General features: G+C 48.2%; 1 protein-coding gene across 4 annotated transcripts; it reads right to left on the reverse strand.

The window, feature by feature from the left end:
- Positions 1–1491: 1491 nt before the first annotated feature.
- MLEC (malectin) lies at positions 1492–22843 on the reverse strand. 4 transcript variants are annotated; one of them, XM_030582728.1, is made up of 5 exons: positions 22707–22843; positions 12657–12835; positions 10487–10663; positions 10256–10313; positions 8225–8555 (listed from the first exon to the last, which is right to left on the reverse strand). In XM_030582728.1, the coding sequence occupies exons 2-5, from the start codon at positions 12819–12821 to the stop codon at positions 8326–8328; spliced, it is 630 nt and encodes a 209-aa protein (XP_030438588.1). In that variant the 5' UTR covers positions 12822–12835; positions 22707–22843; the 3' UTR covers positions 8225–8325. The 4 variants fall into 4 exon arrangements, with proteins under 4 accessions (XP_030438589.1, XP_030438588.1, XP_030438587.1 ...); XM_030582727.1 differs by having other exon boundaries at positions 22700–22842; XM_030582726.1 differs by lacking the exon at positions 22707–22843 and adding an exon at positions 22072–22294.
- Positions 22844–23840: the final 997 nt, after the last annotated feature.

A 23840-nucleotide genomic window follows, 5' to 3' on the forward strand; every position in this document is an offset into this window, starting at 1 on the left:
TTGCACCTCCCATCCTTCCTCTGCATGTTTATTGAGGAAGTAAGCTGTGTGGGACAGATTCAAGACTTCCTACATCTCTGTAAAGCCTCAAACACAACTATTATTCACTTTCAGGTGGTCTCTGGGCCAACAGCTGGCACTGCTTCAAAGAGAACACAGTAAACTCCCTGCTTTTCTACCCCAAAGGAGCAAATGCCTATACTGCAGTTGGGAGAAGCTGACAAGTGAGGCAGGGCTCTCTGCTGTATCTGAGTCTCCCTGCCTTCTCTCCTCTTTTCAGATCCCCAGTAGGCTCCTTTCCCTCAATCTTACCCTCAATTACTACAACTTATCCATAGCAAAGATTGACTCAGGATACTGCAGTTAGACAATCCTACCCAGTCATTTCATGTGGCAGCTGCTGCAGCTTCTCCTTGTGGGGCTGTGTCATTTTTACTATCAGGCACCACGGTGACATCCTAACACAAAGGGATCCAACAAAGATTGCTCCCCTTAGTTTTTGATAATGCTCATATGTAGGTGTTCACAAGTCACTGGGGTGAGTGGTGCAACTGACTTTGGTGATAGGGTGGGGGACACAGGCAGGGCAAACAATGTGTATTTCAGACAAATGTTTTTGGCCCATGGATGTCATCTCTCGTAGAACTCCTTGGAGCATCATCCTGAAAAAGGGAAGAGTTACTAAAGAGTGAAAACAACCCACCATCTTCAGTTTAGTTACACAATATTAGTAAGTGTCTTTTCCAACAACCCAGTGGAAAAGGAGGAGTGCTACTCTCCAGCCCCTCCTCCCTCCCTGCAGCCGGTGGCTTTGTGTAGTAAAAACAGATGGAGCTTTCCCTTCCCTCCTCACAGGCCCCACCAGAAATGCTGGTTGGGCCATTTAGTAAGGCCTTATCTACACATGAATACACAGTGGTAGCACTGTCCCTAGACTGATGTGATCTGCCATACACCCAGACCTTCTTCCAGCAGTGGTTCTCTGGGCATCCCTTGTTGCAAGTTACCTTGTGCCAAATTACCCACCCAAAATCCCTGGTATTGGCCAAGAAAGTGCTGTACACTCAGCTCAAACACCCAGTCACATTAGTGCCTCCAAAGAATCCTTACAGTGTTCAGACCCTGCTGCTGAATCTTTACACACTATCTGTTAATTAACAGCACCTGCCATGCCACATGTGCTGTCCTGTAGCTCAGGGGAAGGTGGCAACACCTGAATAAGTGGGTAACCCTGACACCATCTCTTTGCTCAGGGCTGGGTCCCCTTTGCCCCCCTTTCTGTCTTAAGCAAAGATTGACACAGATCGTAATACACCCACAAGGCAGAATCTGCCTCCATCCTGCCTGATCGGAGCCAAGAGCCTCTTCTACAGGTGGATTGTAAATGGAAACAGCTAGGCCCATCTCAGCACTTCAAGGAATCCTGTTGTGCAGTAAAAAAAAAGGGGTTTTTATGTTTTGTTTTGTTTTAAAAGCACCAGATGCTCCAAGTGACAATATAATTTTGTTTATTTTCCTTTAATACACTGCTGGTTAAAACTGCCAGGCAGTAGATTTCAGAACATTCCCTCAACCAAACATCCTGGGAAAATTAAAAAATAAACAGCTACATGTACCAAAAATAAAATAACCCACCCACACACCCAGCTCTTCTCCCCAAAAGAACAAGCCTTTGCAAAGCCAGTCCAATCAGAAATAGACATCTGTGCTTTTAATCCAGGGCCTAAGACTGATACAAACAAACAGTTACTGCAAGTTGTTATAACACAAAGCAATGGACAGTAAAAAAAAAAAAATCCTCCTTCAAAACCCTTTAGTACTGATTACTAATACAGATGAAGATTTAACCCAAAAGAAATTGATATTTCTCGCCATATTGCTATATCCTTCGTGGTCATTCGAGTCTTGCAGCCTTGAGTAGAGCTTGCACCTGTGTGATTCTTAATGCTCAACAAATCAGCTGACTGCAAGAAGCCAGTGTTCCCTTAGCAAGAGGGACCTGCAAGCAGCTCATTCAGGCCTTGTCTACACAACCATATCCACGTCATGGGACCCACTTACAAAACAGTTAAGAGTTGCTGTGCAGATGAGACCCAAACATTGTCACTGTAACTGGGCTAAAGCCTTGGGCAATCCAAGCTACTTCTCCAACGGCCCTGAGAACTCTACTTTTGTTTCATGCAGCCTGGAGCCACCTTACAGACTGGTTAGTTTCTTAAGCAGGAAGAGCTTGAGTGCAAGACGTCCCCAGGAGCAGCCCTGGCCCAAGTTTATCAGCCTCTAGTGGGTGTTTTAGTCACTCCAAGATTCTGACTGAACATGCTTGGATTAAAACCGAATCACTGTGAGAGAACAAATAAGCACACCCCTAACACACATGAGTAAGAAATAACTATGGCTCAAAGATTTTGCATTTCCTAGATTCACACACACACTAAGAGTTTCTGGTTAAACAAGACTTATTAAAAACTGCTCTTGACACCTGTCTGAGCTGCTGTTTCCCCACTTTCCCTGGGATTAACCTCTACCCACAGCCTCCTGAACTTTTGCTGTTTGCTATGGATTATTCACATTTCCTGAGCAGACAGCACTCTCTCTGGGAGGGAAGAAAGCACTTCTGTATTTTTTTTTTTTTAATAAAACACTTATTGGGGTGGGGGAGGGGGAAAAAAAAACCAATGTCAGCAATGAGAGTCGTGCTGACTAGACCAGGCACAGAGTGCCCCAGAGCATTTCCTTGATCTCTTCAGAAAGTTCTTTAATATACAGCTATAAACTCTGAGTAAGCCAGAGTCCAGGAAGACAGAACCCTGGCTACAACCTCCTCCTCACAGACCAATGCCAGAAATTAAGTACTATCATATTCTTGCGATGAGTCTGTTCAGATCTGATGTGAAATAATCACAAGTTTCATGGGTCTGATGCATCCCCTAACCATTATGTCAAGATCAGAAACTTGGTGCCTATTTATTAGGCTCCATCCTTTCCTGGGAGGAGTTCTCAGTTCCAACCCACATGATATATTCCTCCTCAAGAATACATGCCTAAGCTTATTTAATCACTGGATAAAATCTGGTGGAAACAGAGGCAAGTGTGTAAAAAAATCCCAAGCCTAGTCCCATTAGACCTTTGCATGCATTTGTTATGGAGATATAGCAGAGCCAGATAGTGGAATTGATTCTGAGATTCCAGACCTTGCTCCCCCTGAGATTCCCACTAAGCAGATCTCTCTCCTGCCCTAATTGGAACAAGGAGCAGACAGATGCCACAGAGGGTCTGCTATTAGCAGGAGTTTAAGAGAAGTTTTGTCCCAAACCACTTTCTCAGAATCTGTTACACATCGACAGTCATGCAGAATCCAGCAGTTTTCTATCCTTTTCCAAAGGGACTATGCAGGCATACAGCTGAAATTGAACTATGTTTTCAATGGTTGCTGCTAGTCCAGTCTCAACCACAGCAAAGCCAGGGATGAAACACTGTATTCTGCTCTTGGTTTAGAGTACCTGCCACAATGGCCACTCTACGAGAAGACCTTTGCTAGCAAGGTCCTGATGCGGGATGGGGTTGACATCCTGCCATAAACTTCGCTACTGCTGCACAAGCAGGACTGAAGCCATGCTGAGGGCCACGCTCCTACCCAAAATCTGACCTTCACCAAGCCCCTGAAAACCATGGCCAGATGGGGACAATGTTTCCTGGAAGCTCCCCATCCCTCTGGAGATTTCTTTGGGGAGAACAAACCTGAAGGAGCCTGCCAGTTCCCCTATCACATCCATTACTATGCATCCAGCAACAGAAACTATCAGAAGATATTCACAAGTCACACCGTACTTCAGGTAGGACATTCCAGAGCATGGATCACAGGACGGTAAGAGAATGCCTGCTGCTTTTAGAGCGGGAAGTGCCTGGATTAGGGACCGTCTCCTCCAGGAGTTAGATTTAAAGAGGAAACAGAAGTTCCTTAAAACAGAAGCTTCTTCCAACAGACTTGTGATCAAACCACAACAAAAAGGCACCAAAAATGAACATAAGGATTTGCTTTGGCATTCCACTTGCTTCCACCTGCAATCCCACAGGGAAAGGTTAGATATCGTTCCACTCACACAAACACTACAGTACAAAGTTACAGGGACGGTTTAAAGCTACTATTGCCCACAGAATTCAGAGTTAAGGATGAAACAGATCCTCACTCTCCCAACTGCTTTGCAGGAGGACGACTCAGGTGTGTAAGGCTGCCTGCTATTCTGAGATCCTACACCCTAGGAACAGCAGGTGGGGAGGAAAAACATAAACCAAAGAATCTCCACCTGCAGTTTGAATACCCTGGGCTGGGAAGGTTCAAGTCAAGCCCATATCACCATCACATTGCTTTTTTGTTTTTAGAAAAAAAAAAAAAAACTTGACTAAACCTGTTTTCTAAACAATCTGTCCCACAGAACACAACTGTCCATCCACAGGCTCCTCAAGATACACTGAGCTGTGGCCTGAATGTACTCACTCCACCCTGCCCACTATCGCAAGGCCGTGCACACAGGGACCAGGTCCGTATTTGCCCACTGATGTTTTGTTTGTGATACTGAATTTTTAAACTACCTTGGTTACTTCTAACTGGTCTCCTAACCCCCAGGGCACTGGCCTGCATTACAGACTACCGGAGCGTAAGGCCGTGGAAAAGCTACTCCTTTAGGGAAGTAGAACAGCGGCGCAGCCATTCCAAAGGCAAACAGCCAGCCAGAGTTTGAAATGTGTCATGGAAGCAATCACTGACTCTCCACTCATTTCCACCATGCAGCAGCCTCGCCTGTGACTGTATTTGCTCGACCATCCATCCCTAAACACAAATGGAAACCAACTTCAGTGAAAGACAACGGCTGAACGATAAGATATTCCAACATATCAACAACAGAAAAATAAAGTAGCCCTAAACCACCACCCCCAAGCCGCGTACCTCTTGCCAGTTTTAAGCAGTCAAAATGCAGATGCAGCTATGAAGAGATCTAGGCAAAAGCGAGCCACAATCAGACCTCAATATCCATTCATACATTGGATGGGTCCCTCTGACCACTGCACCCTACTCTCCTTTAATAGTCCTTATTTAAAAAACAAAGCACGTTTTACTTGTCCCAAAAGGATCCTTCAAATGAAGTCTGAAGCTGCCAGAAAGGGAAGGGTTGAAACAGGAAAGCAAAAAGGAAAATTGCTTTATTATAGTACCATCATGGGGCCAGACGACCCAGCAAGCAGCTAAGGGAAGGAGCGCAAACCCATGTGAGTACCTCACCCCCAGTGCAGAGGAGAAGGCTTGATAACCAAGTTATGGGTAAACAGAGCAAAAAATATTCCAATTAAAAAAAAATAAACTGAATTAATTTTATTTTAAAAACATAGGCTGCAACACACAGCAGAAGTCTAATGCCGTGCTGGCTACCCCTAAAGACACGCTGCTTCATCCTCAGGTGGGAGTCCAGCACAGAGCAAGTGCATTGCCACTGTTAGAAGGAACAGGGCAGGATCAGCTACCCTGGCCTTGCAGAGGAGTGGACTAATCTAACAGGCCTCTTCCACCTCTACCACCTATGATCCTAGGTGCGGGCCCTGGAGCTCAAGCTGTGCAGAGACTGAGGGGTCCTGAAGGAGACTTGTGTCTAAGAAATGCTGGCATCTCAGGGGAAGAGAAGAGCACTCTCCTCAGTTGGAAGCCTTGTTGTTTTCAGGATCAAGTTCTTGGTTTGCCTAATGAATCAGGGCAGTTTGTGCTGAACCCAAGAAGTTCCTGCTATTTGATTAAGGTTCCACACCCTGTGCTGTGCTACTGCGTTAGAGTGATCAGATGGTGGCCAAAGAGATCTGGGGAAATCATAAGTTTAGACAAAATTTTCTGAGTGGCAATGCCTGTAATTAAAAATGTCCTCAAAATACACCTTTTTAATTGACTCATACATTAAGAAAATAAGCATTTAGGAGTGATAAGAGTCCAGGAGGAAACAGCTGAATGAGCTGCTAGTCCCAGGCCTCTCACTGTTTCAGAGCTTGGCTTGCTCTGGAGATCTATTGCTCGCCTTCTCCTCCCCGTGGGTAGGTTTCATTACGGTCAAGCATTCTCTGACTGTTTTACCAATTGAACTGCTTGTGCGAGCATTAGTAGCTGACAGTAGCAATGGGAGAAAGCTCAGCTGGATCCTATGTTTTGCACTGGACTCACAGAATCAGAATTGTGGTTAAACACAAAGCAGCAATGCACTTGCTCAGAAAGATGGCTGCTTTGGGGACCAATGCTCTGAGAGTGTCCCTACCTTCTGTCTTGGCACCCATGGTTGGGCAACACTTTCCACAGCTTGAAAATTAATAGGAAGAAAGTAAATGTCTTGGCTGCTGTAAAAGGACTATTCATAGAGCTCTGCTGACCCTTCACCAAGATGCTCTGTCTAGATTATCAAAAGGCCAGGTGTGAGTTGAGTAGCTACACACAATTGTGCTCAAAAGCAACTGATAAGAAAAGTCAGAATCCAGGCAGAAGCAGCAGGGGCATTACTTCTCAGTCAAGCTGCACAGTATGAAGTAGATGAGATGCTTGCCAAAAAAAAATATTTAGCCCAAGGCAAAGAGAATTCTGCCCTGAGGATGGATGTTATTAGAATTAAAGCTGACAAGGCTGGTGTCTCAAGACTTAAGCTCCAAAGAATACCCTTTACCCTGGCTGTGCAAGGTGTTGGGCACTTCCTATGAGGAAGGGAGCACTGCCAACTCCCATAAGTCAATGGGAATGGAAGCTGCTCAGCACCTTGCAGATTCAGATCTTAAATGATGCCAGCTGCCCAAGGACCTTCAGTTCCAGATCAGGAAGTGTGTGTGGACTGCATATTGCAGGCTGCTGTTTTCCACACTGCTCTCCTGATTACACCAGACTCAGATCCAGAGCAAAGTAGCCACTCCTGACACTCCACTCAGAGAACACATGCTCTTCATGTGAGTGCAGAGTCCACTTGCTAAGCTGTCAGAGGGGGAAAGTGAACAGGGTAGCTCAGACCCATCATTAGGTGACCATGGAAGCTGACCAGACTGATCTACATCAGTTTCCATCCATTTCAGATTCTCCACAATGGACGGACATGCTCATCCTACAGGACTGAGAGGCTGGGCACCTTGGTACTTGCCAGCATCCAATTCTTAGGCACATCCTGATATTCCAAAGCCTACGCAAGATAGTTAATGGTAGGTACAGACTGCAATCTCACATTACTGCAGACTGGATCAGATCAATGCAGCTGATGCAGAAGGATTACAGGGTTATTGGAAAGTACTTCAAGGTTGCACTACTCTGTTTTATGGCTGCCAGATTATTGATCATAGCAGGGATGCACAAGCATTGGGGGCTCAGAGCCTCCATTTTTTTGGTCACCTGGTTCTCAGCCCCTCCAGGGGAGACACTGATCACTAGAGAGGGCAAGGTGGGATGGGGCTTGAAGTGACCCACTGCGAAGAAAAATATTAAAAAGGAAAATAAAAGCCACAGCTGAAACAGAAACCAAACGCATCTGGGGCAGAGACACTGCAGCAAAAAGCCAGCCTATTGCAGGTCACAGCAGAACCTCTGCAGCAACGATCTAACATTACACAATTATCAAACTAGGAAAGTTTCTCCCAACTGGTGCAGAAAATCAGGCCAAATAATTCCCTCAGCTCTTTTTGCAACTCACTCTAAAGCTGGAACCTTTCCTGGAGACCCATCAGCAAGTCTGAGCCTGTGTATCTTTAGGACAGAGAAGTATCGTGCATTTAGTTACACGCATTCAGATCGCTGTTGAAAAGCCAGTCTCTTTCCCCCATAATTGTCACCCAAAGGCACCAGAACATCTGTGCACACTTCTGACCACCACACACATCTAGGCCTCACTTCAAAGGCTGTTTTTCCAGGCAACATTCAGAGAGTGCTTCCCTGCTTAGCTTCTTAAGCCGGGACCAATTATCCACCTGGACAAGGGCACAATGTTTGGGTCACGCAGCTTCCTCTCCATGCGGAATATGGACCAAAGTTCGCCAGCATCAGCTTCCTACAGCCCAGACAGACAGCAAGGATCCAGTTTAATCTCAAGTGCCCCGAAGAGGAAGGGATGCTGCCTATGGTGCAACAGGCGAAGCCAAGGCCTCGCTGGCTGGGGGAAGGCGAGCTCCCCCTTTACCTGTACCTGCCGTTCATTCCAAATGAACTTTTTTTTCCCTTAAATTATGAAAAATATGGAGAAACTGAAAGCAACCACATTTGGTCCGACTCCTTTCCTCCTGGCCTGCGGCCCCTGCCACTGCATCTCTGCATGGGGCTTGCCCTCACAACCGGCAAAGGCAGAAGAGGGTAGGAATGAAGACACCAAAGGCCACCAATATAGGGAACATGAGGCTACTGTTGTCTGAGGCGTAGGGGTTTGGTGTCCGGGGGCCTGACTGAACCCGGTTCTTATTGGCCTGTTTTTTAACGCTGGAGCCTTCTTCATACTCTTCTTCATCTTCCTCATCCTCCTTTTTCTCCAGGCCAGGGTGAGGTTGCAGCTTTGGAACATCTGTTGGAAAAGAAATAAATTCACTATTGTGAATGTGACTTGCCCCATCCCACACCCAACCAGTTGAACAGGACACATGGGGTACCCCATAGACTGGTACACAGTTCCACATTGCCAGGGCTCCACTCCAAAACAAGCACCCTAATTCATGGAGATACTTGGATGGCTCCACTCTCAGATTGTGAAGCAAATATTAGTATATGAATAAGGTCCTACCAAATTCACAGCCATGAAAAACGCATCATGGACTGTGAAATCTGGTCTTTTGTGTGCTTCTACCCTATACTGTACAGATTTCACAGGGGAGAAAGCAGGGTGGCTGGAGAGCGGCGGTTGTTGGCCAGGCACCCAGCTCTGAAGGCAGAGCCGCCGCCAGCAGCAGCGCAGTAGTAAGGTTGGCAATACCATACCAAGCCACCCTTACTTATGCACTGCTGCTGGCAGCAGCTCTGCCTTCAGAGCTGAGTGCCTGGCCAACAGCTGCCGCTCTCCGGCCACCCAGCTCTGAAGGCAGTGCCACCGCCTGCAGCAGCGCAGAAGTAAGGGTAGCAGTACCACAACCCCCACATAATAATCTTGCGACCCTCCCACAACTCTTTTTTGTGTCAGGACCCCTACAATTACAACACTGTGAAATTTCACATTTAAATAGCTGGAATCATGACATTTATTAATTTTAAAAATTCCATGACTGTGAAATTGACCAAAATGGACCATAAATTTGGTAGGGCCCTATTATGAAGAACCTGCCTGTGAGGACAGAGCGACATCACCACTCTCCAGCTTCTCATTCAGGAAGAGCTACATCACGCAAGCACATCTGCCCCATTCCAACCTCCAATGCTCCTGGCAGCCTTATAAGACCCCAGGCAGGACCAAGACTTACTGCCTTGATAATCAAGTGCCTCCCAACCCGTAAATGGAGACCTATCTCACAGCAGTTTCCCCATAACCTGCCAGTGCCACTCCACGTATCCACCAAAGCAAAGCAATATGCATCCCAACCCACACCCCAGTCCTTGCTGGTCTGAGACCTGAGTTCAGATTCCCCACACAGCAAGATACTGTGCTGCCACTAGACCACAGAGCCAACCCATTGCCTCCAGGGTAGCAATCCCTGATCTCTAGAACAGCAAACAAACCCATCATATGACAAAGATTTCAGCTGAGTGCTCTGACATACGGCAACAAGAGAGCAGGGACTCCTGCTAACCCTACACAGAGTTATTCCGAGAGATTAAGTCTGGGAAAATTGCAGCAGCATCCTCAGAGCCAAGGGGGCAGAAGCCCCGTGCGGAGCGAAAGCACTGGGCCAGAAAACCTGAATGATTACTAGCTAAAGAGGTCTCCAGAACCAGATCTTTGCAGAGCTGCTCACAAAGTCTAGCAGCCAAAGAATTTAGCTATAAGCCAGTTTTAACCACCACTGAGACTCAGAAGGCCCCCAGTTTTTGAATTAGACACACAACCTACTTTCCAAATGAATCAGCCTTGTGTACTTGGAGTGAAGGACTGGAGAGACAACACATCTGTGATGCGCTAGGACAAAACTTCACAGGGGACAGCTGAGGGCAATGGGCCTGGCTGAGACAGATCAGTTAAGGCTGCCACTTTACAGAGTGCTATACACATGGTTTAAAAGGAAATCAGTTGCCCTCCAAGCTACAAAGTCTTGAAGGATTATTAGTTAAAAAACTTACCATCCACTGTTCCTTGCAGGATGTATAGTGCACAGATTTTTGGATTGTCATAGTATCCCTAGTGAAAGGGAAGACAAAGGTCAATGCTGTCAAAGAAGGAATACCCTCCACCCATCAGAGTCACTTCCCCTCTCCCTATGCACATCTGCACCATGTGGCAGGGTGTGAAGGATTGGGTGGAGATGAGAGGAGAGAGAAAGAAAGGGCTTTCCCTTAGCCAGGGTTTGTTACCTTGACAAACTCAATGTGGAGTTTCCCTGTGAATGTGGAAACCTCTCCCTGGACACTCAACTTCCCCTTCCTGATGCTGATGGGAATGATCTCGTCGTGAGCTGTGCTATGTCCAACTCGGTCAAAAATGTCCAAGTCCTTCACCACCACATGGCCATTCAAGCGCACATCAAACACCTTCGGGGTGGAAGAGATTTCAGAGAGTATCAGAGAGGAATCAGACACATGACTGAGAGGGGACAGGACAGAAACAGTCTGTGCTCGTTACAAAGCCCAGGAGATAAGAGGTATTACTGCATGTGCCAGCGAACCAATGCAGATTCTCTGTGCATATGGCAATCTGTCTCCACCCCCTTGTTAAGGAGGGCCCACAGCCCCAAAATAGACCACAGAAGTTAAACAATTAAGCCCTTTAAAAATGGCTACAAATAGACAAACCTGTATCCTGCCTCTAACACGTCTCCATAACTACTGTTCAGTACTGAGGACCATGGGGAGTTTCATTAGGCCCTATCCTCAGAAGTACACCGCTACCTCAATATAACGCCACTCGATATAACACAAATTTGGATATAATGCGATAAAGCAGTGCTCCGGGGGAGCGAGGCTGCACACTCCGGTGGATCAAAGCAAGTTCAATATAACACAGTTTCACCTATAACACGGTAAGATTTTTTGGCTCCCAAGGACAGCGTTATATCGAGGTAGAGGTGTACCACGCACCCACACCTCCCGTTGACTCGAGTGGGAGCTGTTAGTGCTCGGCACCTCTGAAAATTGTGCTCCTGGCTTTTTAATCCCAGTGGTCTGGTGGTAAAACAGGGGAAGGAGAGACAAGAGGGAAAGAGATGAGACCAAAGGCAGAAGAAAAGGGATGAGTTAGGCAAAGAGACTGAACAGCTAACAGAACGGAAGCTAATCTCTGTGCTGCGGTGACTCAAGCATCACTCATAGCCTGGAATACCATCACAACTGTGTAAAGGAAGCATGTTAGTCCTTAAATCCTACAGAACTCTATTTTGTCAGGACAGCCACCTGTTCACATCCAATTATTTCCATCCTTCTGATCAGCCTCTACAAGCCAATGCTGCTGCTTAAAATAATCACCAAGTAGGGAAGCAGCATGGGCTAGTGGACAAGGAACAGGACTAGGAATCAGGACTAGGGTTCTAATTCCAGCTCTTAAACTGAGTTATTGTGTGGCCTTGACTCTTGTGTACCTCAGTTTTCCCAGCTGCAAAATGGGAATCACAAAGGTCGGCAAGAATCATTAAGTGCTTTGATGTCTCCAGAAGAAAGGTGCTATACAAAAGTCAAGTGTCAGTCACATTTCACTACAGAAAGTCAGTTGAAGACATGACTTCACAAACAAGTACATCCAGCTCTACTTTATATTAGAAATTGATATAGGAGCACGGTATCAATTTGGAACGCATCCTTAGGAACAAGTTCATCCCTAGGGCAGCTCCACTTGGCTCAGTGGAGCTAATAGAGGGGAGGGTCATGAAAAATCTGGACCCTGGTTTGACTGAAAATCCATAAACTTTGTGAAAGGCCTTTGAGGGTAAGAAAAATGCTTCAGCCAAAGGACTATAGCTCATTAAGTTACGGTCAGACTCTTCGAAGCATGTTAACACTTTATTTTATTTGTAGCCATATCTGCTTCCACTATCTTTACTCAGTATCACTTATATCTTTGTTCCTAATACACTTATTCTTGGTTTTGCTATAAATTCATCTGAGTGCTGTTAAGTAAAGGGTGAATCCTCAACTGAGTTAACAGGCTGGTGTGTGATATGCCTCTTTGGAGACAGCAGACTTGATAATTTCTGTGAGTGTCCAGTGACAGGGGCTGGATACTGCAGAGGAACACTCCACATGGAGTTTTGGGCAGTGAAGTGCACCTGAGGTTTACCTGCAAGGCAAAGTAAAGGCTGCCAAAACTTTTGAGGAGGTTGTTTGGGTGGTTAGCAGACCAGAGTGTAGGGAACTGACACAGAGGTTAGCTCCCATGAGGCTCTCACCCTCCGCAGGGAGTAACAAGGTGATTCTCAGTCCTGAACTCCCCAAAGGCATGTCACAGGTACTTGGGATACACAGTCCTAGACAGACATTAGCATCATCAGAGATAACCAAGGAAGGATCCTGGGTTGGGGGAGACTTAGCTTACCTTCTGCTGGGACTGTGCAAAATAAACTTCAGCAAACTTCAACACCACAACGTAGTCACCCTCTTCCTTGATGGGGACTTCATACCCAAAGGTCTCCTCGTTGTAACGCTCAGTCTGGTACAGAATCTGATCCTCTGTGTTGGACCGCAATATTGGCAGCTTCATGCCATAGTCAGAGGCTGGGTTCCAAATATAAAAATCAACAAGAATGCAAGGGTTAACTTCTGAGGCATCAGCAGAAGATAACTCTATAAACAACTTCCAAAGACCAATTCTCTTGAGGCACCACAGTCCCTCCTAATTCTGACCAATGGGGGACACTACTTCCTTTCAAGTGTCCCCATCCCCACTTTACCAACTGCCACACTTCTATTTTTAATCTAGTACACCAGAGGGGGAGGTAGGTTGAGCAGTGGCTGGAGGAAACCTGAATCCTACAGAAACACAGTTCGAGCAACAATCTCCAAGGCAGTTAGCAGAGAAGAGGTCCTATTCATGGACTGGGTGCACTAGGGTTCCCCCAAGACCTCTTCCACTTGGATCCCCAAGATCTCAGTTGGACTCCAGTCTAATTTCTTAGCTACCTTTATTTGGGTTATAGTAAAGCTACACTGATCAGACTCAAGGATAGGGGATGTGTATAGAGCATACCACACATCCAGAGTTACACAGCAAATCTCTTCCCTTATATACGTTTACAAATTACACTGCATCACACATTTTGAAATTGGCTTAAATCATTTTGTAGAAACCAATCCCTGAACAGCATGCAGTGTCCATGCATAACTTACTCTTTACCTCAGCTTACATTCCAGGTGTATCTTATCCTTTGTTACCCTGTCCACTATAAATGGTTCCCTGGGCATTCCCCTTATTTTAGCTAGTACAGACATTGTTTCCAGCCTGCTGATCCATTTACCTCCCTAATCCTGTCTCCTGAGAAATAAGGCCTCACCCATGTCAAACCAGGCCTATACAGCATCAGAGGATTGGCCATTAAGACCAGACTTCTCTAGAGAAAGAGCACTTTGAACTTCTTATGTTTTAACCAACATGATGCGGTGCACAAATGAAATTAAGTCAATTTAGGACGGAGTCACCTCAGATAATATAATCCCATCCCCTGCAATTGACTTGAAATAAAAAACCTAATTACAATTTCTCCTAAAAAAAACATTAAAAAGCCAGGTTCCACCCAAGAGAAAACATGCAGGCTGGGAGAGTGTTGCATGTATTAGAAGGATCTTAATACAATCCCTTTCTTCTTGTTAATAATCCTTCAAACACCATGCAGGGAACCTGAATCAATAAGGATGTGCACTCCCGAGGACTCTGACTACCTCATATGATTTTATGGGGTATGCATCAGAGCCACATGTGTGCATGAGCCTTTACTTCAGTTATCTGTACACCACACAATGAAGAACCTTTGAAGAATGTTTCTAGCTGTGCCGGGATCTGAAGCAATCATGGAGGTTAAATACTTGTTTGTCCTTCCTTGTTGTTTAATATCTGTATCATAATGGAACTCAGGGGCCTCAATCAGCAATAGAGCCCTATTGTACTTGGCACTCTACAAACACATCCGATGGCATAAGCCCCAAAGAGCTTACAATCTAAAATGCTATTCTCACTGGATGGAATAGGGGAGACTCTGGATGGCATCTGCACAACTGGCACTTCCAGTCAGCAGTGAAAGCTGATCTAAGCTTTTAGTTGTCAGCTGACAGTTGCTATTTCCACTCCCATTTCCATGGATAGAGATATTGGGTTGGGTTGGGTTGGCCAATGCAGAGTAAGCCAAAAGCTCTACCCAGTTGCCCGGCACCTATGTCCAAGCCCATGGAAATGACCAAGAGGAAACTAACACCTGTTCTACATAGCTAGGACCCTGGGGTAAGACTGCTGTTGTTCTGTAACCACCAGTGAGGGTCATGGAAGCTTGATCATCGGAACCACAGGAGGTGAAGAGCTCTCATTGTTTTCACATCCTGCTGTAAATACATCCCTTTTTCCCGTTACATGTTAACTAATTATAGTAGTCCAAATAGCTCATGAACACTAGCTCAACTCCTATTTAACGCTGCAGGTTAGAGACAAGCCTGCAGAGAAAGGAAGTTTGTTGTCAGGCTGGGATAGCGACCTCAGAGTGAATTCACCCAATCACACAAATGACTAAGTTTCAGAGTAGCAGCTGTGTTAGTCTGTATCCGCAAAAAGAACAGGAGTACTTCTGCCACCATAGAGACTAACAAATTTATTTGAGCATAAGCTTTTGTGGGCTACAGCCCACTTCATCGGATGCAAGCAGTAGAAAATACAGTAGGAAGAGATTGTATGTGTGTGCACGTATATACACACACACACACACAGAGAACATGAAACAATGGGTGTTACCATACACACACTAATGAAAGTAATCAGTTAAGGTGAGCTATTACCAGCAGGAGAGAAAAACGTTTTGTAGTGGTAATGAAAATGGTCCATTTGCAGCAGTTGACAAGAAGTTGTGAGGAACAGTATTCCACCCTCCCCACTGTATTTTCCACTGCATGCATCCAATGAAGTGGGCTGTAGCACACAAAAGCTTATGCTCAAATAAATTTGTTGGTTTCTAAAGTGCCACAAGAACTCGTTCTTTTTACCAATGACTAATTCATGTGTATGCTGCAGTTCTTCATGATGCAATGGAAGTGGATCTGAATTAGCAGTATTTTAGTTGTGGTGAAGTATGACTGAAGCACCAAGACAGAAACAAACCATTACACATTAGAAGTAACAAAAGTAGCCACTATCTTCATTTGTTTGGCATCTGGATATGCTATAAATCCCTTAGTTATACTTTCTCCCTTAAGTCCCAGGATCAGAATTTGAGGCTTGAGGAGAAACAACCCTAAAATGCCAACCCAGGACTTTTAAGCCATCAGCAGCAGGCTGTGCTGCAGCCATTATCTGCCATCCACACAAATGAGAACAGAATGAGTAACTGAGGGAACTAAAATGATGGTGCAATAAAAACCGTTGAAAGAGAAGGAAGATAGCAGTTGAGCTCATGGGTTAAAGTCTTATTTGCTGAGCCCGGCACTGTGGTTGCAGCAGGGTTATTGTAACAGGTTGCTGTTCAGTGACACACCATGAACAAACACTCTTTTGGGAGGAGCAAACCACAACACCGCGCACAGTTTGAAAAAGAGATTGCTAAAGTCCAAAGAGACATTCTTCTCCAGGTTGCAGCTGCAAGTGTTTAGTGTAGGTCAGCCTCCCCTTAAAATTAATGATGATATTTGAACACCTACAGCTAGTGAAATACAGGTCACCAGCATATAAGCCTTTGGTGGGGCAAACTAAAAGCTTATAAGCTTTACAGAGTATCCATATTTAAATGGTAAATTCCTCTTGGCTGTTACTTGTGTGTGAAGGGTCAACCACATCTAGGGCACTGTGTAAGTAGTGACACCATCACTGCAAGGAGAGCTGCATCGATACTGTATGTTGCAGCTGTAGCAGTGATGGGCAGGAGACCCAAGCCTTGAATGGGTAGTTCACCCGGTCTGCACCACAAGAGGTACCTGCTGCTGATAATGGGTGTATCTTAGGCCTGGTCTACGCTACGCGTTTATACCGATTTTAACAGCGTTAAACTGATTTAATGCTGCACCCGTCCACACAACGAGGCCCTTTATATCTATATAAAGGGCTCTTTAAATCGGTTTCTGTACTCCTCCCCGACGAGAGAAGTAGCGATGAAATCGGTATTACCATATCGGATTAGGGTTAGTGTGGCTGCAAATCGACGGTACTGGCCTCTGGGCAGTATCCCACAGTGCACCACTGTGACCACTCTGGACAGCAATCAGAACTTGGATGCACTGGCCAGGTAAACAGGAAAAGCCCGGCGAACTTTTGAATTGCATTTCCTGTTTGCCCAGCGTGGAGCTCTGATCAGCATGAGTGGTGATGCAGTCCCAAATCCAAAAAGAGCTCCAGCATGAACTGTACGGGAGATACTGGATCTGATCGCTGTATGGGGAGACAAATCTGTTCTATCAGAGCTCCGTTACAGTAGACGAAATGCCAAAGCATTTGAAAAAAATCTCCAGGCTATGATACAGAGTCCACAGCACAGTGTGTGTGACAGCCTAACGGAAAGCCAAAGAATCAAATGGATGTTCATGGAGGAAGGGAGGGGGGACTGAGGACTCCAGCTATCCCATAGTCCCCGCAGTCTCCGAAAAGTATTTGCATTGTTGGCTGAGCTCCCAATGCCTATAGGGTCAAACACATTGTCCGGGGTGGTTCAGGGTATATCTCGTCAATTTATTTCCCCTCCCCTATCCCATGAAAGAAAAGGGAAAAAAATCGTTTCCTGACTTTTTTCAATGTCACCGTATGTCTACTGCATGATGCTGGTAGACGCAGTGCTGGGGCACTGAACAGCAGCATCCTCTCCCCTCCCTTCCCCGGTGGCAGACAGTGTAGGAGGACTGGCAGCCGTCCTCGTCATCATCCCGTGAGTGCTCCTGGCTGGCCTCAGGCGAGGTCGGCCGGGGGCACCTGGGTAAAAACAGGAACGACTTCTGGTTATTCCCAGAAGATGGTACAGAATGGCTGGTAACCGTCCTCATCATAGCAACTGGGGGCTGAACTCCATCAGCCCCGCCCCCCCTTTCATGTCTAAAGAAAAGATTCTGGACTATCATAGCAGCGGGATGCTGGGCTCCTCTCCCCCCACTATTTAATGTCCTGCCTGGACTATCATAGCAGCTGGAGGCTGCCTCCCTCTCATTTTATCTCACTAAAAAGTCAGTGTTTCTTATTCCTGCATTCTTTATTACTTCATCACACAAATGGGGGGACCCTGCAACGGTAGCCCAGAAGGGCTGGGGGAGGAGGGAAGCAACGGGTGGGGTTGTTGCAGGGGTACCCCCTAGAATGGCATGCAGCTCATCATTTCTGTGGGATCTGACACGGAGCAGCTGTGCTCTCAGGTATTCTGGTTCTCTAGTACACTTGCCCCATATTCTAGGCAGAACTGACTATTTTTAGATACAACATACAGGAGGGAATGAGTCATTCCCCTTTTTGCATTTGCGCCCCCGGCCGACCTCAGCGAAGGTCAGCCAGGAGCACCCATGACAGCAGCAGACGGTACAGAACGACTGATAACAGTCATCTAATCACCAATTTACAATGGCACAGCACAGTACAGAACGACTGGTAACCGTCTCTGCTACCTTGCAAAGGCAAATGCATGCTGCTGTGTAGCGCTGCAGTACCGCCTCTGTCAGCGGCATCCAGTACACATACAGTGACAGTGACAAAAGGCAAAACAGGCTCTATGGTTGCCATGCTATGGCCTCTGCCACAGCAATCCAGGGAAAAAGGGCGTGAAATGATTGTCTGTCGTTGCTTTCATGGAGGAAGGAATGAGTGACAACATTTACCCAGAATCACTCGCGACACTGTTTTTGCACCATCATGCACTGGGATCTCAACCCAGAATTCCAATGGGCGGGGGAGACTGCGGGAACTATGGGATAGCTACGGGATAGCTACCCACAGTGCAATGCTCCAGAAATCGACACTAGCCTCGGTACATGGATGCACACCACCGAATTAATGTGCTTAGTGTGGCCGCATGCACTCGACTTTATACGATCTGTTTTACAAAACCGGTTTATGTAAAATCAGAATAATCCTGTAGTGTAGACATACCCTTAGTTAACTCAGTCCTTTGTTAAACTTGCAGCTAAGTGATATTGTGCTGCCACCATTATCAGCAGCAGGCAATTTCTATGCCACAGACAAGGCTGAGGCTTGGTCTACATTACACTTTCATTGTTAAAACTTTTATCACTGAGGGCTTGTCTACATCAGAAAGTTGCAGCGCTGGTGAGGGAGTTACAGCGCTGCAACTTTGAAGGTGTACACATCTGCAGGGCATCACCAGCGCTGCAACTCCCTGTTTGCAGCGCTTGCCGTACTCCCGTTTTGTCTCGGGTGTAGAGGATCCAGCGCTGGTAATCCAGCGCTGGTAATCCAATGTAGACACTTACCAGCGCTTTTCTTGACCTCCGTGGAAGGAGGAAGCCTCTGGTAATCAAGCTGGTCTCCTTTCCCGGTTTGCTCTCTCGTTCCCGGAACCCCGAGCAAGCAGGTCTCCTTCCCTGCGGTTTGCAGGGTGGTTCGGGGAACGCGAGAGCAAACCGCGGCGAAGCTGGTCTCCTTTCCCGGTTTGCTCTCTCGTTCCCGGAACCCCGAGCAAGCAGGTCTCCTTCCCTGCGGTTTGCTGGGTGGCTCCGGGAACGCGAGAGCAAACCGCGGCGAAGCTGGTCTCCTTTCCCGGTTTGCTCTCTCGTTCCCGGAACCCCGAGCAAGCAGGTCTCCTTCCCTGCGGTTTGCTGGGTGGCTCCGGGAACGCGAGAGCAAACCGCGGCGAAGCTGGTCTCCTTTCCCGGTTTGCTTTCGCGTTCCCGGAACCCCCCTTGAAGCCGCCCAACAGCGCTGCAGTGTGGCCACATCTAACACCACTTGCAGCGCTGGTTGCTGTAAGTGTGGCCACTCTGCAGCGCTGGCCCTATACAGCTGTACTAATACAGCTGTAACAACCAGCGCTGCAAAATTTTAGATGTAGACATGGCCTCAGGGTTGTGGAACTTACTCCTGAACGAAAAGTTTTAACAACAAAAATCACCAACCTGGACAGCTGCTCTCTTGTCAACGAAGCTACTTCCCCTTGTTGGGGGTGATTTTATTTTGTCTCCTGGCAAAAGAGAGCAGCTACACGGCTTACCTTATAACAGCGTAGCTGCAGTGGCACAGCCGTACCATTGTAAGCTGTGCAGTGTAAAGACAGCCTGAATCTGGACCTCAGTGTTTGACGCTGGGTGTCACAGTACCTGACTAGAACAGAGTTCATGTTCTTTACCTTCAGCCATTATCATATTTGAACATCCAGAAGCGGAACAAAGGAGAACAGTAATTTGGCTCCCAAGAGACATTATTCATATTGTGCGCAGATAAAGAAACCAGCAACTCACTTCATGAGGCTCAAATGCTGACTGGCTCCTCCCCTACCCTACCCTAGAACTGAGGATCCAAAGTGCAGCTGCAACATATTTTATGTGCTACACCCTCTGGTGGATTTTTTATTTCACTGCTTCAGCAGCTGCAACAGCAGTACATACCCCATACCATGTATCCCCATTTACTGCCTTCACTCAGGGCACAGCTAATGCAGAATCCTGCCATGACCTCAGTGCTAGAGGTCTGCTGCCAAAAATGGTGGGTGAGCCAGCAGCCATATTTTCATTTACTGTGACCTCCCATGCAATAGGTACTTGGGTTCCTTATTCACCAGCAGGTGCTCAGCCCTGCTGCCACCTAGTAGAATTCCATCACTGGGTAATGGGTGCTGCCACCATGCAACATGCAGTTCAGCTGTGGAAAGTGCCTGAACCCCGTGCTTGTGTCACTGAGACTGTTTCCAGCTGGGTTTCAAACTCACAGCCCCTGCTGTGGAAACTGGAGTCTTTCTCTGGAAAAAGCAAGTTGCTGCATGTTGTTGAATGGTCAGGCTACCAAACTCGCATCACCTTTCAAGAGTAAGTTCCACTTCAGTCTGTAAGGACAGACTTCCTCTCAGATGACATTCCTGCAGTCTACAGCACAGAACTTGAAGTTTTACAAGGCTAAACCTTGCAAGTCTCATCCAGTAAGCAGGGAGCTACCATGTTACAGGTGAGACACTGGGCATGCTCAACAGAGGGGTGATTTATTTTTTTTCCAAGATACAGCCAACGTAGCAGTCTCTCAGCTCCTGTGGGCATCCCTCCTCCCTCCAAAAAAGGCCTTGTTTAGCAGAAGCTAAATAACTTACTTTAAAATTATTGTTGCTGGTAAGTATCACTTTGATATTTGCAGCTTTCTGATGGACAATACAGAAAACTCAGTCTGCTTCTGTGAGGTTTGATACAGGGTCCCCAAAGTGCTCATTTCCTTTTTCTATCTCTCGCTGAAGGCTACCCTCTCAAAAGTTAGATCAAGACTCATCTCAATGAGACACTAATGCTCTAACAGTTTCAAGAAGAGTGAAGCCATTCAGATATGAACAAATAAGCAACTTATGCTCAGTTAGGATCACATGCTAGACTCGTGACATAATCAGAGGTGGAAGACACCAACCTCCCAACTGTTCCCCCCTGCCTGCTGAAACAGAGCACATGCTGTAAAGTCAGACTCTGCATCTCTACAAACAGCTGCACTCATGTATCCACCTGGCCAGAGAGAGTCATGGTGGCAGAAGCAGGTAGCTCTGAGTGTTATACAAGTTCACATGCAGTTCAGCACTATCAGCCCGGTCCTCTTCCTCATCTGGAGAGAAGTAGTGGCAATGGAAGGCTCTATGCTCTATGGGTCACAGCATGTGACAAGGTACTAAAGAGTCCTCACTCCCTTTCCTGTCTCTCTTCATCCCCCTCACAAAAATGCTCCTCAGTGTGACTGGAAATTACAGAACACGGAATGAAGAAGCAGAACAGGTACCCAGCATGGTGAGTGCTTAGGTTATCAACAGGAAAATGGCAACCAAGTCAAAGAGAAGTGTAGGGGCAGGGAAACCTTTACCACTTTAACAGATGGGAGGAGGGTTCAACACTTGCTGGGTGACTAGAGACAAGAATTGCTGAGATAGGGAACTCCTCTAGAGGAGTCTGTCCCCCTGGAGCCAAGAGCGCCAAATGGGGAAAGGAAGAGGTGAGGCCAGAAGGAAGCAGGAGGGGACAAACGAGGCACAAGGGGATGGGAGTGTAACCTAGGGCACTGAGAACATGCAGGGATGCTGCACCCAGGAGTTTGGCCCCTCAGGGCATGTTTAGGGTCTCGGCCATCCAGTGCAGCCTGGCACAAGCCAGCAGGGCTCCGAAGTCCTAGACGGATGGAGTCGTCCCCTTAGCCCCCACCTTTGAAAGATACCTGGCTAGGAGCCGTTCTGCTAGTACGAGTACGTGGGCAGCAGGCCCCGGTCCGCACCTGGCATCTGCCCCCAGTCGACCACTGAGCCAGAAGCCTCCAAACAGCCCCAGCCAGGAGCGGGAAAGCGTCTAGGTGGGCTCCAGACGGCCCCGTTAGTCATGAGACGGGCACGCCGGGGCAGCTGGCGGGGCAAGGGTTAAGTGCCCGTCAGATGCGCGCCTATCACCACCTCACACCGCCTGCTGCATGGCAAGGAGCCTGCCCGTCCCGGGCCTGGCAGCGCGCAGCGTAGGGGGAGCCACAGCCGGGGCGGCAGGACGGGGCCTGAGGGGCGAAGGGGGAGCGGGAAGGGACCGGCGGGAGAGCAGAGGAGATGACGAGAACAGATCGGAGGGAGGCGGGACGTGGCCAGGCCTCCGGCTCCCTCCCCCCGGGGCCTCACCTCGGCCCACCCGGCCCTCGAGCGGGTCTTTGCGGAAGTGGATGCCGTTCACGTCCACATGGGCCTCGCCGCCCGCGTTCACTGCCCAGATCACGTTGTCGGCCAGGCCGGCTCCCGAGGCCCCCAGCAGGGCCGCGAGCACCAGAGCCGCCCCAGGCGCCCAGAGGGCCCCGGCCGCCCCCATCTCCGACTCCCGGCTCCTGCTCTCAGCTCAGCGCAGCCCCGCCCCGCCGCACATGCCGCCCTCCTCTTCCTGCCGCGGCAAGGGGGCACCCGAACCCGCTGGCCAGAAGGATGGAGACCAGCCAACCAGTCACCGCCCGTGGTCTTGAATGTTAACTACCTGCCCGTCTGCCATTGGTACTGGAGTCACCATATTTGTATATTAATAAATGACGAGCCAATAGGAAGGAGCCAGGACAGCACGTTTGGTTGAGAGATAAGCAGGTAGCAAGCGGCTAAGGCTGTTGGGTTGGCAAAGGCCGGGGGAGCGGGGACTGGCGCGCACCATGTGCGGGGAGTGCTACAAACCCCCCTCCCCGAACGTCTCCTAGTTCCGAGCGGGTGATAGGTTCCTGCTCTCGCTGGGCTTCTACCATCCGCTCGAGAGGGGGGACACGGAACGCACCACTTGCCCGAAGTTGGAGAAGCTTCTCCGCGATCGGGCCGGGCTCCTTGGGCGCGATCACTGGGACACAGAGGAGGAAACGGCAACGCAGTGGCCCCTCAGTACTTCTTCCCGCCACTCCCGGGCCAGACCGGCCTCTCTCTCTCTCCGAGATCGCTCCCAAGGGGCCCACCAATCAGGAAGCTCTAACGCGCTGGAACGTAATGCATTGTGGGAAGGCAACAGAACGGAAGTAGGCGGGTGGCTCAGCATGTGGGGGTTCCCATAGCAACCGTCACCTTCCCCGTCGCCAGCGGAATGACGGTTCTTATCAGACCCGAGTCCCTCTATCCCAGGGAGAGAAGGGGGCCCGTGTGGGGACCGGAGCCCCGTAGCCTCGGGAGGGGGATCCCCGTGTGGGGACCGGGGCCCCGTAGCCTCGGGGGGGGAATCCCCGTGTGGGGACCGGGGCCCCGTAGCCTCGGGGGGGATCCCCATGTGGGGGCTGGGGCCCCGTAGCCTCGGGAGGAGGATCCCCGTGTAGGGACCGGGGCTTGTAGCCTCGGGGGGGGATGCCCATGTGGGGGCTGGGGCCCCGTAGCCTCAGGGAAGGGGATCCCCATGGGGTGCTGGGTGCAGCAGCTCTGCTCCTGGTGGAGATCCAGCCCATGGCGAGGTGCAGGGGGTGACTGGTTTCTTTTGTTGATGGAGGGGGAGGACGTTTGTGAAACGCTTCTTTAAGCGTCACCAGTTCCTGCGTTGGGTGCTCGAGGTGCCTGAAGAGAATTTGACAGATGGGACCTGGCATTTCAGGGCAGGTTAGGAAGCCACATTTTTAATTTCAGCTTCTGGTTTAACCCATAAGCGGAGGCTCCAACCCCTCCTACACATAGGCAATCGCGAAATGAAAGAAAGGAGTTCATGTCTGTGTTCATAATGGAAACTGTCAAGAAGCCAAGTAGATCTTGACCCCAGGTAGGGCAGTTCCTGCAAGACATCCATGCACCAAACAACTACATGTTCAAAGGAAGACTTTTTAGATCAGGGTTTCCTCACTTGGTGTCCCACCTATACACTTCTCTCCCACTTCTTGGCATTTCTCTCTGTCCTTCCAGCTGTCTCGCTTTCCTTCTTTCTATCTCTTTCCTTCATTTACATCAGC

This window comes from Gopherus evgoodei, chromosome 13 (assembly GCF_007399415.2).
Source record: "Gopherus evgoodei ecotype Sinaloan lineage chromosome 13, rGopEvg1_v1.p, whole genome shotgun sequence".
Classification (NCBI taxonomy): Eukaryota; Metazoa; Chordata; order Testudines; family Testudinidae; genus Gopherus; species Gopherus evgoodei.